A 16,610-nucleotide genomic window follows, 5' to 3' on the forward strand; every position below is an offset into this window, starting at 1 on the left:
TATTGCACTAGCTATGTCAAATGTAACAAATACCCCCCCCCCCCCGCCACCCCCCTCACCCCCCTGCCTCATACTATGCTTGCGAATATTCGGGCCACCATCTTCGGTGCAAGGTCCCTCGTACATAACTACTGTTAGTGCATTTTGCTAAGGCCTTCCACGAGAATATGATGGAATGGCCATTGAGGTTCATAGTGGATGAAATGAGGAACACATGGCTGGTGCAACAGCAGTATTTTTGCTCCTCATCTACAGTGGAATAAAAGTCTCAGCCATGTTCAGCTTGACTTTTAAACACCTCTGACTAAAACATAACAATATTATGAAAAGGCAAGTTGCTACTCCCTGTATAGCAGAGATGCCGAGTCACATATAGACACAACAAGAAGACTGTCGCAATATTTATTTGTGACAGTCATTTTGTTGTGCGTATCTGTGACTCAGCATCTCCACTATATGGTGAGTAGCAACTCTCCTCTACATAATATTGTTACATTCCAACCTGGATTTCCCATTGTTTGACTACAATATATGTGATCTTCAAACCATCTAAAGATGTTCTAACATAGATTATCTTAATATTTGAATTGAAATATTGAAAAGTTTTGTTACTTACACGGCAAATACAATGTCTTATCAAAAGTATCTGCACAGGTACTAGTGGACGTTAATAAGGCATGTTTCCACTGTTCATCCTTCACCTTTATGGCTGCTGAACCCTAAGGGGGACACTTTGAGCAAGGTGTCTGAATGTATGTGGAGAAATGGCAGCCCATTCTCTCTTGAGGGTTGAAACCGGAGAAGATAGTGATGTGGGGCGCTGGGTTCTGGAATGAAGTCAACGTTCTAACTCATCCTAAAGGTGTTCCATTGGATTTGGGTCAGGACTCTGGGCAGCCAAGTCCGTTACATGAGTGTTATTGTCCACAAACTGTTGTCTCACAGGAAGAAATGAAGTGAGGAAAATTAGAGTTCAGTGTCCTGTTGACAGTTTGGTTGCTAGATGTGAAGCACGAGCTCGGATGTCAAAAGAATGGGAAAGTGAGTTGTCTGTGCCCTTTCAAATCAACGATGCTGGCATGTGCCTGGAGTGACTTAGAGAAACCACAGAATACCTAATTCTGAATGGCCACACACAGATTTGAACCATCATCCTCCTGAATATGAGTCCAGTGCTTTGTCTCACAGATGCTGCTTTATGACAACGTATGTTTTCGTGCCAATACAAACAAGTGATGTCTTCGAACTGTTCTGTTACTGTACACAGTATATTGTCCTGTAGAATACATTGTAACCTCCTCTATTTCATGTTTTCTTTATCACAATAAGGGGAGCGCACACTAGTCACGGAAAACACTTCTGTATCCCTACGTGGTGCAGGATTGACCACTAGGTACCCTGCAGGCAGATTGACCAGTGAAAAAGTAGGTGAGGGGGAGGGGACTACTGTGTTGCCAGTAGATGGGCAGTAACAGTGGAATGTGTCCACCAGGAGAGCTCAGTGGCTAGTCATTGGATGTCACCTGAGTGACAGATCCATGAGGGATATTTCGACCCCTCTAAAGCTGCCCACGTCAGCTGTCACTGATGTGATTGTCGAGCGGACGTGCAAAGGAAGAATCACAGCTAAACCGAGACTGGGCAGACCTTATGTTCTGATGAGCATGGGCCATTGAGCATTGTGGAGTGTGACTGTAACATATTTCATGAAGTCAGTGGAAGGAGTCACTTGTGAGCTACAAAGTGCGGCCAGCAGTCTAGTTAGAACAACGACTGTGCACAGTGAGTTCAATAGAATGGGATCCAACTATTGAGCAGCTCCTCGTAAGCCGCACATTTCTGCAGGCAGTGCTAAGTGATGTTCGGGGTTGTGTAAAGAGTGATGCCACTGGTAGTGGACGACTGGATACGAGTGATTTGGAGTGATGAATCGTGCTGTACACTGTGGCAGTCTGATGGAACTTTTGTGTTGAATCCTTGTTAGCCGCTTTTATGTCATCGCATTGTCTCTGTAGACCTGTACTGTGGAAAGCAAGGAGAGAATGTTGGTTAGTGGCCCATATCCTCATTCTGTAATGCAAACTGCACACAATTAATAACTAAAGTGCGCGTCTTTTATGTTGGCGGCCGAGTTTAGGTTCGTTCTGCACATCTGACGTCACAAAACACAGGCAGCCAATGAACAGAGAATGACGTTGCCAGATCTCTACTGCAGTGCAGAGCATGGAAGAGTGTCTTCAGTTTTAGAAACATTCAGTCATAAATAAAGTAATAGAACAAAAGCAATGTCTTGATAGCAGACTTTATTTTATAGAAAGTTTGGAAAAAGCATTCTTTATACCAATTGCTTCATATTCTATTAATTAATTAAACCAAACAAGCAATAAGACTCCTAATTCAGGCGATAGCAAGGAAAGGTGTTTGTATCAATCACACGAACCGCTTTTTCGCAATAAAGAACAGCGGTAATTGTTTATTTCCTATTGTACTTCGATGAAACGTGAGTAATTCATAGTCATACCAACAGTGTTTGTCAGTATTTTGTGGGATGTGTTAAAGTCTTCAAGGGGTTCTGCAGTCAAACGAGTTGCAATAGCGTAACAATTAAGGTGATGGGCTTCTCCGCGAAAGGTTATGAGTTCAAACCTTGTGTGGAGCGTAATATTTTCATTATTTCAAAACAATATCGAAGTGCGTTACTTCACGAATTATATTCGTTTGAATGCAATTTTTTGAAATTCTAGTGCTTTGTCTCTTTATTTAAAATAAAGCCAAACGTGCTCAGTGTAAATAAAACTTTTGTTACAGTCGCGAAAGACGGAATGTTTCTCAGTATTACATACGACGCCTATGTGGTACCAAACCTTGTGTGGAGTGTAATATTTTCATTATTTCAAAACAATATCTAAGTGCGTTACTTCACGAATTATATTCGTTTGAATGCAATTTTTTGAAATTCTAGTGCTTTGTCTCTTTATTTAAAATAAAGCCAAACGTGCTCAGTGTAAATAAAACTTTTGTTACAGTCGCGAAAGACGGAATATTTCTCAGTATTACATACGACGCCTATGTGGTACTTAAATGAGATATTGTTAGAGTAAATTTTATATGAAATTTAGGTATCTTGTCCACATTTCATTCTCAACATTGTGACAACTAAAATCGACCATACGGAAAGTACGCTCTATGGACTTTTACCTCCGCAAACTCTTCAAAATTTCGTGCAATGGTTTACTATATTTAATGCTGCATAATAACTGCGTTGAACATCGAAACAAAATTAAGTCATTTATGGGGGGAAGGTATCAGTCAAGAAGATGTGTAAAAATCTAATTTTTGGGCCAAATAGTTTTTGTGGAATCGAATGATAAGACTGTCAAAGCAGTCGGAACACGATGTGTCTGCACAGGCGAGCAGTGCAGTGACAAAATCGCGCACCGCGCGGAATGCGGGGAGCATGTCTCTGTAGCAGCGAAAGGTTTAATGAAGCCGTGGTGGCTTTACTTCATGAACTGCGCGCTGCCCCCTAAACGTAAGTTTGCGAACTATACCATACTATACTATGGCGCTGCTTCTATAGGCGCGTGCGTCGTTTGCAACTGGCAACGCAGCAATCTCGCGCATCTGGGCGGGCATGCATGAGCCGCCAAGATAAAAGAATTGAACTATAGCTTGGTACAATCTCTCTTCTGTATAGTCCATGTAGCTGCACTGCTGTTGAAGTAGAAAGTCCACTATGAATACTATTCTGTTCGCTACGTGCTGTGTGGTTCTAAGCTAGGGGCTGGGACTGCAGCTCCCTCTCAGTGACACGCTGGAACTCACACAGCATACAGACTCAAACTACCTGGAGCTACTGGTCCTCCGGTCTGCCTAATTACTAGTGACCGAGAGGTCGTTAGCGGTGCATTTCCATTGAGTCTGTCATTGGCCTCTATCAGTATTCTCATAACCTCTAATCCACATGGTGTGCTGGCGCTAGTGTACACCAGCACAGTTTGGGTTTGTTGAATGCCTGGAGAATGTTACCTGCAATCGTGGGTACTGCTAACAGTGAAGTACGGATCTGACGGGGTTTTACAGTATGGCAGTGTTTTTCACGGTCAGGATGTGGTCCCCTGGTTGCGCGAAAATGTAGAAGGTTGCGAACACATCTAACAGCATTGAGCACTACTTAGAATAGTTTTGAGATGTCAATTGGTTGTTTCAGTAGGAAAATCTGCATCTGTGTCTACACATATACTCTGCAAACCACAGTGAAGTGCACGGCGCAATGCGTCCTTTCATAAAGCAGCATCTGTAAGGCAATGCTTTGCGAAAAATAACATTCCAGAAGTGGACTAGCTTGCCCAGTGTTCCGATCTGAATCCAGCGGAATGCCTTAGATGTAACTTAGAACGTTGACTTTGCTCCATACCCCAGTGTCCAACATCACTACATTCTCTGGTTCTTTTAAGGAAGATTGTGCTGCTGTTCCTCCACTGACATTCAGAGACCTCGTTTAAAGTGTCCCCAGTAGATTTCAAGCCATCATAAAGGGAAATGTCCACTAGTAGGTGTCCAGATAAGTTTAATCAGATAGTATACATAGCATTAAGCAGTAGAGTTTCTTGCTAATATATTGTACACGTTAAGCTTCTTTGTTTTTTGCTAATGTATACCTTAACTGATTCCACATACATGGAGAATCTCCATCTTGATGGGATTCACAGAACACTATGAATCAGTGAATAAACATATCCAGACAGAGGCTCAATTTCTTTGCAGGAGAGGCAGGCCGTCCCGGACAGCCGGGTGAGTCCGGAGTGCCTGGACCACCGGGGAAGGACGGCTCGGCAGGAGAGAAGGGCAGCCCCGGGACGGCGGGACTCCCCGGACCTCCCGGGTTCCCTGGAGCGAGGGGACCTCCCGGACTGTCTGGCAGCCCTGGACAACCTGGAATGAAAGGGAGTCCGGTAAGTGGAACAGTCACTCACTGGGATTGCACGTACTAAAACCGTCTCGGCATCTTGTGTGTATTCGCTGAGTTATGTGCCATTATTGACTGGAAGGTTGTAACTAAGTTGCTCTCTCTCCCATTTACATCTGCATGGCTATGCCGCAATTCACACTTACGTGCTTCTTTTTATCACACCTGGTTGAAAGCTTGCAAAAAAAAAATAGTGCTATGATTTGAGAACAGAGTGACCACAAGAAAAACTGCAATCTTTCAATCAGTTCTCTATCTGAGAGAATGCATTTGGCTTACAAATAATGTATTAGATGCTGATCTGTAAGTATCTTTCCATTTTACTATAAAAACTTCCATGAACTCTTTTACATTCATAACCTATATTTGAAAATGAAAAAATCTAATACTTCAGGACACCCACTGATGATGCCTTGTGTATGCACAAGGCATGTTTCTTTTAAACTACTGCAATTTTTGTCCTTTGGTTTACTCTCAATCCTTATTCTCTTCTTCATAGAATGTTCATTGCATTTCCAGGTTCTGTAATTCTTCCTTACCTTTACAGACAATAGCAATGCCACCAGCAGATCTTACCATTTATATTATTTCCCCCTGTACATTAATGTCACTCCGAACTTTTTTTTTTTTATGATTTCCCTGTTGCCTCTCCAACATATGGGTTCAATAGTGGGGAAGAAAGATCGCATCCCTGTTTTACACCACTGAAATCCTCCATGTAAACAACATGTTGAAGTTACTTTATTATACAGAACAGAACTCAGCAAAATTGGCAAAATCTATTATGACCTCTGACAGATTTGTTTTTCTGTGTATTGATGTCACAAACCATCAACCCACCATAAACCTACTCAAGCCGTCTGTGTGAAGCTGCGCTTTAAAGTGTACATTGGCAAATTAAATACACTATTGAAAAGACTGAAGATGGACATTATTATAAAGTTTTCCTCATGAATCCTTAGGTTAAAAGACCAGTGAACTTTCAGTTAGATAGAATCAATCAAATTTTGATAAGAATCCTGTTATTGACTTTTGATAGTGATGTCCACAGAATTATATCACAATGTAATGGAATTTATGAATGTTTCTGATTGTTTCTGATAATTCTTCAGCCCTTTTTTTTCTTTTTTCCTTTTCGTTTTTTTTTTTTTTTTTTTTTTTTTTTTTTTTTTTTTTTAAAAGTCAGCGAGTCATCAGTCTTCTGACAGAAGAGTAGCAGAACTTAACGCCCTCAGTTATTTGTTGGGTATGCTCCAATGTCTGTTATCCTCTACAGTTTTACAATCTACAGCTCCCTCTAGTAATATGGAGGTTAGTCCCTGATGTCTTAATACATGTCCTATCATCCTGCCCCTTCATCTGTCAGTGTTTCTTATATGCTCCTTTCTTCACCAATTCAGCGGAGTACCTCCTCATTTCTTATCTTATTAGGGTACCTGATTTCCACCATCTTTCTATAGCACAGCATCATCATTATCATCATCATCATCATTATTTAAGACTGATTATGCCTTTAAGCGTTCAGTCTGGAGCATAGCCCCCCTTATAAAATTCCTCCATGATCCCCTATTCAGTGCTAACATTGGTGCCTCTTCTGATGTTAAATCTATTACTTCAAAATCATTCTTAACTGAATCCAGGTACCTTCTCCTTGGTCTGCCCCGACTCCTCCTACCCCCTACTGCTGAACCCATGAGTCTCTTGGGTAACATTGCTTCTCCCATGCGTGTAACATGACCCCACTACTACATCTATAGAGTTCATTCCCAGTTTTTCTTTGATTTCCTCATTGTGGACACCCTCCTGCCATTGTTCCCATCTACTAGTACCTGCAATCATCCTAGCTACTTTCATATCCGTAACCTCAACCTTGTTGATAAGGTAACCTCTATTCACCCAGCTTTCGCTCCCATACAACAAAGTTGGTCGAAAGATTGAACGGTGCACAGATAACTTAGTCTTGGTACTGACTTCCTTCTTGCAGAAGAGAGTAGATCGTAGCTGAGCGCTCACTGCATTAGCTTTGCTACACCTTGCTTCCAGTTCTTTCACTATGTTGCCATCCTGTGAGAATATGCATCCTAAGTACTTGAAACCGTCCACCTGTTCTAACTTTGTTCCTCCTATTTGGTACTCAATCCTTTTATATTTCTTTCCCACTGACATTACTTTCGTTTTGGAGATGCTAATCTTCATACCATAGTCCTTACATTTCTGATCTAGCTCTGAAATATTACTTTGCAAACTTTCAATATAATCTGCCATCACAACTAAGTCATCCGCATATGCAAGACTGCTTATTTTGTGTTCACATATCTTAATCTCACCCAGCCATATGATCCATAAATAATATGAACAACAGTGGAGACAGGTTGCAGCCTTGTCTTACCCCTGAAACTACTCTGAACCATGAACTCAATTTACCGTCAACTCTAACTGCTGCCTGACTATCCATGTAAAGACCTTTAATTGCTTGCAAAAGTTTGCCTCCTATTCCATAATCACTTAGAACAGATAATAACTTTCTCCTAGGAACCCGGTCATATGCCTTTTCCAGATCTATAAAGCATAGATACAATTCCCTGTTCCACTCATAACACTTCTCCATTATTTGCCGTAAGCTAAAGATATGGTCCTGACAACCTCTAAGAGGCCTAAACCCACACTGATTTTCATCCAATTGGTCCTCAACTAATACTCGCACTTTCCTTTCAACAATACCTGAGAAGATTTTACCCACAACGCTGATTAAAGAGATACCTCTGTAGTTGTTACAATCTTTTCTGTTTCCATGTTTAAAGATTGGTGTGATTACTGCCTTTGTCCAGTCTGATGGAACCTGTCCTGACTCCCAGGCCATTTCAGTTATCCTGTGTAGCCATTTAAGACCTGACATTCCACTGTATTTGATGAGTTCTGATTTAATTTCATCCACCTCAGCTGCTTTATTGCACTGCAGTCTATTGACCATTTTCTCCACTTCCTCAAATGTGATCCAATTTCCATCATCATTCCTATCCCATTCTACCTCAAAATCTGAAACATTACTGATCGCATTTTCACCTACATTGAGAAACTCTTCAAAATATTCCCTCCATCTGCCCAAGGCATCAACAGGATTCACCAGCACTTTTCGTAACCTGTCCAAAATACTTGTCATTTCCTTCTTACCTCCATTTCGAAGACTGATAATTACACTCCAGAATGGTTTTCCAGCAGCTTGACCCATAGTCCCCAACCTGTTTCCAAAGTCTTCCCAAGGTTTCTTCTTGGATGCTGCAATTATCTGTTTGGCTTTGTTTCTTTCTTCAACATAACTTTCTCTCTCTACCTGAGTTCTAGTATGTAGCCATTTTTGATACGCCTTCTTTTTCCTTTTACAGGCTGCCTTGACTGTGTCATTCCACCAAGCTGTTTGCTTCATCCTACTTTAACACACTAGTGTTCCAAGACATTCTTTAGCCACTTCTAGTACTGTGTCCCTGTACCTTGTCCATTCCTTTTCCAATGACTGTAATTGACTACATTCAACTAACTGGTACCTTTCTGAGATCGCTGTTATGTACTTGTGCCTGATTTCCTTATCCTGAAGTTTCTCCACTCTTATCCTCCTACATATGGACCTGACCTCCTGCACTTTTGGCCTCACAAACCCAATTTCACTGCAGATTAAATAATGATCAGAGTCAGTACAGCATTTAAAGCATTTCATTTCTCTTCTTTACTGGTTTTGCCACAGTCCATGATTCACTTCTGTACACAGCTATACTGCAAATATGTTGTTGTTGTTGTGGTCTTCAGTCCTGAGACTGGTTTGATGCAGCTCTCCATGTTACCCTATCCTGTGCAAGCTTCTTCATCTCCCAGTACCTACTGCAGCCTACATCATTCTGAATCTGCTTAGTGTATTCATCTCTTGGTCTCCCTCTACGATATTTACCCTCCACGCTGCCCTCCAATACTAAATTGGTGATCCCTCGATGTCTCAGAACATGTCCTACCATCCGATCCCTTCTTCTAGTCAAGTTGTGCCACAAGCTCCTCTTCTCCGCAATTCTATTCAGTAACTCCTCATTAGTTATGTGATCTACCCATCTGATCTTCAGCATTCTTCTGTAGCACCACCTTTCAAAAGCTTCTATTCTCTTCTTGTCTAAACTATTTATCGTCCACGTTTCATTTCCATACATGGCTACACTCCATACAAATATTTTCAGAAACGGCTTCCTGACATTTAAATCTATACTCAATGTTAACAAATTTTTCTTCTTCAGAAACACTTTCCTTGACATTGCCAGTCTACATTTTATATCCTCTCTACTTTGACAATCATCAGTTATTTTGCTCCCCAAATAGCAAAACTCCTAATCTAATTCCCTCAGCATCACCCGACTTAATACGACTACATTCCATTATCCTCATTTTGCTTTTGTTGATGTTCATCTTATACCCTCCTTTCAAGACACTGTCCATTATGTTCAACTGCTTTTCCAGGTCCTTTGTTGTCTCTGACAGAATTACAATGTCATCGGCGAACCTCAAGGTTTTTATTTCTTCTCCATGGATTTTAATACCTACTCAGAACTTTTCTTTTGTTTTCTTTACTGCTTGCTCAATATACAGGTTGAATAACATCAGGGATAGGCTACAACCCTGTCTCACTCCCTTCCCAAACACTGCTTCCATTTCGTGCCCCTCGACTCTTATAACTGCCATCTGGTTTCTGTACAAATTGTAAATAGCCTTTCGCTCCCTGTATTTTACCCCTGCCACCTTCAGAATTTGAAAGAGAGTGTTCCAATCAACATTGTCAAAAGTTTTCTCTAAGTCTACAAATGCTAGAAATGTAGGTTTGCCTTTCCTTAATCTTTCTTCTAAGATAAGTTGTAGGGTCAGTATTGCCTCACGTGTTCCAAATATACATTCCCAGAAATGTATTCCTCAAATTTTTGACTTGGAATGCCCTCTTTTCCTCTGCTTACCTACTTTCTGTGGCGTCCTTCTTTCATCCATCATGTGTTAGTTTGCTTTCTAATAGAAGAATTCCTTCACTTTGTCTACTTCATGGTCCTTAGTTTTGATTTTAAGGTTATCACTAATTTCATTTCTGCTGCTTCTCATTACTTTCATCATTCTTTGGTTCACTGTTGATCCATATTCTGTACTCATTTGACTCTTCATTCTATTCAACATGTCCTTAATTTCTTCCTCACTCTCACTACGGGCCACAATGTCTTCAGTGAGTCATTATCATTGATATCCTTTCACTCTGAATTTTAATCCCTCTCCTGCACCTTTCTTTTTCCCATCATTGCTTCCTTGATGCAGAGATTGAATAGTGGGAGAAAAGGGCTAAGACTCTGTTTTACACTTTTCCTATTCTTCGCAAAAGCACAAGTAATTAAAAATTAAGAATGATGGTAGAACTTAAAACTGAAGGACATAAATGTTTTGAAGTGCTTCATTTTATCATACGTGTAAAACTACAATATTAGCTGAGTTCCCAAGGTAGGTGCCTATCTCTGTAACATATCCTTTATTTGCATTGCTCTTATTATTGTTATATTTTATTCCAGGGAACACCAGGAGAGCGCGGCTTCAAAGGAGAGAATGGGATGAAAGGAGAATCTGGAGCACCCGGACCTCGTGGGCTGCCAGGGACAGCGGGACCAGAAGGGAAGAGGGGCAAGAGAGGAATCCGGGGTCCCACGGGGCCAGCGGGCCCCCAGGGAGAGAGGGGAGTGGCTGGCGGCCGGGGACTTCCGGGACCGGACGGAGCACCGGGGCCTAAAGGTAACCACATGTCTTCTCAGCACCCCTGGTATGTGTACCGTATTTACTCGAATCTAAGCCGCACTCGAATCTAAGCCGCACCTGAAAAATGATACTCAAAATCAAGGAAAAAAAAATTTCCTGAATCTAAGCTGCACCTGAAATTTGAAACTGGAAATTCAAGGGGAGAGAAAAGTTTTAGGCCGCACCTCCAAATCGAAACAAAGTTGGTCCATCGTATTATGAGACACAATTTAGGTCGAATGAATGACGATGCAGCTACAGTAGCTTGGTTCGAGTGTTAAGCTTAGCAGTTACGCTTTATCAGGTAGCCATTGCTATGCATCAGGCGCTCCGTCCGTATTTATACAGGTACTCTTCCTTTTTCACGTGCTTTGTCTGGTTTAAATCGATTGCTTATTTTTCTTCGATCTGATAAGTGCCGTTCTCTTTGTTATAGGTGTTTACGTCACTCTAAGCTGAAAATACATTATTGTATTGTGTCATGCATTGTTTGTCGCATGCTGATAATGTGTGTTTACGACCTGTCGCGCCGCTCGTGGCATGGCTTGCTTTAGTGCGCGCTACCGTCGCTTACAATAAAAAAAAGGGAGGAATTGTCTCATTAGCGAAACAATGGCAAGAGACTGCTATTTGTTGTTACTTACACTGCTGCTTTCTTTGATAATGATCAACAAGAACCAAATAATAGACTGCGTATGATAGAAGATGTTCTGAATGAGAGTTAAGCTAAAATTTTTCTCCATTTGAAAATCTTTGCAGACACCTCTTTTGTACATTACATTCTGTACAGAAATTAGAGTCATCTTAGATTTAAAAATCTAGTCAATGGCTGTGCTTCATTTCTGACTGTATCACTATTGGGCATAAGAATAATACGAATATAAACATGACATGAAATGTATTTTCTTCCGCGTTTGCTGTTGCCTCACAGTAGTTTCGTAGTTTATTAGGTAGACAGGATTTAAATGAGATAACAGCAAACACGAAAGAATACATGGCAAAATGTTTATATTTGTATTATTCTTATGGTGAAGAGAATACCGCATGTGATTCACAATTCATAAAAGTTCCTATTAGCAACCATCTCTTCTCACAGGTAGGAAAAAATTCAGAACGTAGAGTTGGCCATATTGACAAACATCCCAAACAGTCTTGCCAGTCGGATTTTCATAGTACATTGAAATTCTGCTACATTCGAAGATGAACAATATGGAATTTGTATTTACTTCACTGGATAATGTATGAAAATCCAGTGGTCAAAACTCGGGATGGAGAAAAAGGCTCGTCTTCTACCTTTTTTTTTAATTTATTTACTGACGCAGAGGTTTAGGCGCCAGTATTTATCTTTGTGCCTGCAAAGCATGCCTGTGTAGCGCTACATATATTCGACAGCATTAGTTAGTTGTGGCGGCACCTACCAACATTTTTCAGAACTTCCGCTTACTTTGCACTCGATTCTAAGCCGCAGGCGATTTTTTGGATTACGAAAACCGGAAAAAAAGTGCGGCTTAGATTCGAGTAAATATGGTAGTAATATAGTAAGGGGGTCGTTCCACTGGCCATCTGACCATAATACCACATCTAATGTAAATATTATGAGGTACATCCAAAAAGTAAGTTCTGTTTGTATTTCTTTCCATGGCAGCAGTACAGTTGTAGTTTGGTGCGTGCACGTAGTATCTTTGAGTCGAGGGGGCTTGGATGACACCATTTTGGGTTCTCTGTGTGTCATTTGTACTATATAGTGCTTGTCTCAAATGGCAAACACATTGCCACAAAGGTGGTGATGATTTTATACACAAGATACCAACCGGGGATGAGACTGGCCGCTTATGAAACCACTCAGTTGAAAAAACAGTTTTTGGAATGGAGGCACACCGCATTACCAGAGGATGCTCAAGCCAAGCAGATCTCGCCACCTCAAAAAGTGACAGTCTGTAGGGGCAGATGTGGCATTCTGTTGGTGCATGTTTTATCGTGACAATGAACTGTTGTTGCAAATGTTTACTGGGAGACATTTGTGAAACTGTGTCACTCAGTACAGAATAAGCACCGCACAGATTTCACACACATTACTGTTTTGTTTCACAACAATGCTGATGCACCACGGCGAGCAAGACATGACAGTTCTTATGGCTTGGGTCAGTTTGACCATCCTCCAAACAAGTCACTTGCATCTCTTTTTTTCCACCTGGAAACATTCGTCTGTGGTAAAAAATTCACCAAAAATGACAAGGTCAAAGAACAGGTTACCACACATTTCATAATATAGGCCACAATGTCTGTCGAGCAAAACATTCGAGTGTGCCTACAAAATGGTGAGAGCTGTATAGAAAGATAGTTTAAAGCATGCAGTTTTTTTTTCAGTACAGAGATCCAAGTAACTGAAGAAAATTGCACTTGATGTCTTTATAAAAGAAAGGTAAAAGAATAGACCTGCGTAATTACAGACCAATATCCTTAAAATTGGTTTGCTGCAGAATTCGTAAGACACATTGTGGGTTCAAATAAAAAAATTGTCATGAGACAGGAAAGCTTTTCTCTACAAATCAGCACAATTTGAGAAAGCATTGCTTTTGCAAAACTCAGCTTGCTCTTTTCTCAAGTGACATCCTGCGAACCGTGGATGAAGGGCAACGGGCAGATTCCATATTCCAAGTTTCCTAGAAAGTGTGTGACACAGTGCACCACTGCAGACTTAACGAAGGTCCACGCATACAGATTAGCTTCCCACATATGTGAGTGGGTCGAAAACTTCTTTAGTAATGGAACCTAGTGCCTGCCCAGTTAGCCGTGTGGTCTAATGCACGGCTTTCTGGATTGTGAAGGAGCGCCCGGTCCCCGGCACGAATCCCCCCGGTGGGCTTGTGTCGAGGTCCAGTGAGCTGGCCAGTCTGTGGATGGATTTTATGCGGTTTTCCATCTGCCTCAGCGAATGCCGGCTGGTTCCCCTGATTCCACCTCAGCTATACTATGTCGGCGATTGCTGAGCAAACAAGTTCTCCACGTACGCGTACACCACCATTACTCTACCATGCAAACATCGGGGTTACACTCATCTGGTGTTCCCTGGGAGGGAGGGGGGGGGGGGGTCCACCGGGGGCCGAACCACACAATAACCTTGGGTTCGGTGTGGGGTGGTGGAGGGGTGAAGTGGACTGTGGTAGTCGTCGTGGGGTTGTGGACCTCTGCAGCTGTGGCGGGGACAGAGCCTAGCCTCTCTGTTGTTTCTAGGCCTCCAGTTAACATACAATACAATACCATACAATAGAACCTAGTACACTGTCCTCGATGGAGTGTGTTCAACGGAAACAAGGGTATCGTCAGGAGTGCTCTGGGATAGGCTCTGTATATGTAAATGATCTGACAGACACAGTGAACAGTAGTTTAAGGATATTTGCTGATGACACTGTGGTGTCATTATTGAGTGACTGTAGGAGGACACGAAATGACGTAGACAGAATTTCTGTTTGGCGTGATGAATCGCAGTTTGCTCTAAGTGTAGAAAAATGTAAATTAGTGTGGATGATTAGGAAAAACAATCCCACAATGTACAAATACAGCATGAGTTGTGTGTTGCTTGACACAGTCACGTTAATTAAATACTTAGGTGCAATGTTGCAAAGCCATGACAGGCTGGTAGCAGGAAAGTGAGTGATTGACTTCATTTTGTTGGGAAAATTTTGTGGAAGTTAACTCATCTATAAAGGAAATGGCATATATAAGACTAGTGTGACCTAATCTGGAGTTCTGCTTGAGTGTTTGGGATGCGTACCAGGTCTTATTGAAGGAAGATATCAAAGCAGTTCAGAGACAGCATGCTAAATTTGTTACTGGTAGGTTTGAACAACATGTTAGTTTTACAGATATGCTTCAAGAACTCAAATGGGAATCACTGGAGGGACAACAATGTTCTTTTCTTGAGGCGCTATTAAGAAAATTTAAAGAATTGTCATTTGAAGCCAGCTTGTAGAACAATTCCTCTGTTGTGCATGTACATTTCACATAAGGACCACAAAGATAAGACAATAGAAATTAGGGCTCATACAGACGCATTTAGGCAGTCATGTTTCTGTTGGTCTGTTTGTGACTGGAACAGGAAATGATTAGTAGTTGTACATGGTGCTTTCTGTATCTCTACTTGCTCTGTTTGTATTACCAAACAGATCGCACTTTCTGGATTCATTTTGTATTTCAAGCATACTAATTGATGATCCACATTCACATCCAGCTGGATAACAAGGCTAAACTAATCAAGAAGCTCAGTACTGTTTGTTGCTTGTCCTTAGAAATGTCTCTCATAGTGTTGACCTAAAGGCAAGACAGTTGGTTTGTTCTGCACATTATTACTGCCTGTTGTCTTAAGGGATTAACTTCTGGGGTAGTGCACTGAAAGTAAATAAAGTATTTGTTCAGCTGAAGTTAGGAGTAACAATATTGTGTAAAGTAGTTGACCATACATCTTGCAGAAATCTTTTCAAGAATCTTGAAATTTTTATGCTCGCTGCCCAATAATTTACTTCTTAATGGTTTTTGTTGCTGATAGTGAAGATCACCTTCAAGTGAACTGTATTAAGTTTCCTTTACTTTAAGTCTATGGTCACAAAATTTTTGTTAACCGATTACCGGTTTCGTTCTATGATGACCATCATAGATCCGTTTCATAAAAACAAAGTCCTAGTGTGTTGCAGCTATAGTGGCATCATCAAATGTGAAATGCAGAATCAGCACAAGCATCGTCAAATATATATAAATAACATCATATGCATGAGTCATGTTTTCAGTAGCACTACTGTACATAACAAGCTCACCCCTTCAGATTTTTATCTAATTGGTCCAACAAAAGAAGCATTGCATAGCATCAAGTTTAACAGCAACAGAGAGGTTTAGCAAGAGTACAAAATTGGCTTTGAGATTGGCATAAAGGATTCTTCACTGAGGGGGATGGGATGAGAAAACTCACATGAAGAAGGAACAAGTTCAATGATAAAAAATTGTATCGATTTAATAAACCATTTTTGCTGTACAGCTGTTTATCTGTTTAGTTATTGAATGACTCTTGTGTTACACATTACATTTATCATGTTTTTGTTTTGCAAAATATGCATAGTTAAAACATCATTGTTATTGTCTTGTAGGTCAGTCTGGAGACAGGGGTCCTGTAGGTCCTCAGGGAACAAAGGGAGCTCAGGGAGACCCAGGGAGACCTGGACCTCCGGGACTGCAGGTAAGGCTGCTCACTGAGAGCCCTGTGAGTTGTAAATGCAGTCAGAGATGAAACAGAATAGAGATGGTACAATGTAGATGTTCAAAAGCGTCTTCCAAATCTAAAATTATCATTAAAAGTGTAGATTCAGTACAGGTTCCTAACGTATCATTAACTTCTTAAGAGTTAAGTAAGTAAAACATTTGGAAACTGCAGACATATGTAACTGCAGTAGAAGTAGATGTTACATTTTCAAACTGGTTTTGAACATATACTTTTTATTATTATTATTGATCGGCTGAAGACAAGCTGATTTTTGGTCTTTTTTTTTTCTTTTCCCCAGTTTTTTTCTCTGAATTGGAAAAAGAATGTGCAATTAATCATCTCATTTATTAATAGTATCTGTCTATTCAAAGTATATTCTTATAAATTAATTTGATGTTCTGCTTTTGGATACAAGGATGAATAAGTTTTCTGGTTGGCATACACGCTATGTACATGCAAGTAACATGATCCTTTCAGATTCATTCCACAAAATTGGAATGTTTGTCCTTGTGCTTTATTGATAATCACACTGTATGTTAATCATACCAAAAATTGGTGCTTTTTAAAGGTAACTGGTAAGTTAGTTGAAATTTG

At 40.8% G+C, this 16,610-nt stretch overlaps 1 protein-coding gene across 2 annotated transcripts in view; it reads left to right on the top strand.

Annotated features, from left to right (window-relative positions):
* The window catches only part of LOC126215318 (collagen alpha-1(I) chain-like), a 324,350-nt gene that overhangs the window by 212,298 nt on the left and 95,442 nt on the right, over positions 1–16,610 (top strand). For both annotated transcript variants that reach the window (XM_049941998.1, XM_049941999.1), the window contains 3 exons: positions 4,768–4,955; positions 10,546–10,762; positions 15,904–15,992. In XM_049941998.1, the coding sequence (XP_049797955.1) occupies positions 4,768–4,955; positions 10,546–10,762; positions 15,904–15,992 (494 nt within the window). The remainder of the gene's footprint in view (positions 1–4,767; positions 4,956–10,545; positions 10,763–15,903; positions 15,993–16,610) is intronic.

This window comes from Schistocerca nitens, chromosome 12 (assembly GCF_023898315.1).
Source record: "Schistocerca nitens isolate TAMUIC-IGC-003100 chromosome 12, iqSchNite1.1, whole genome shotgun sequence".
Classification (NCBI taxonomy): domain Eukaryota; kingdom Metazoa; phylum Arthropoda; class Insecta; order Orthoptera; family Acrididae; genus Schistocerca; species Schistocerca nitens.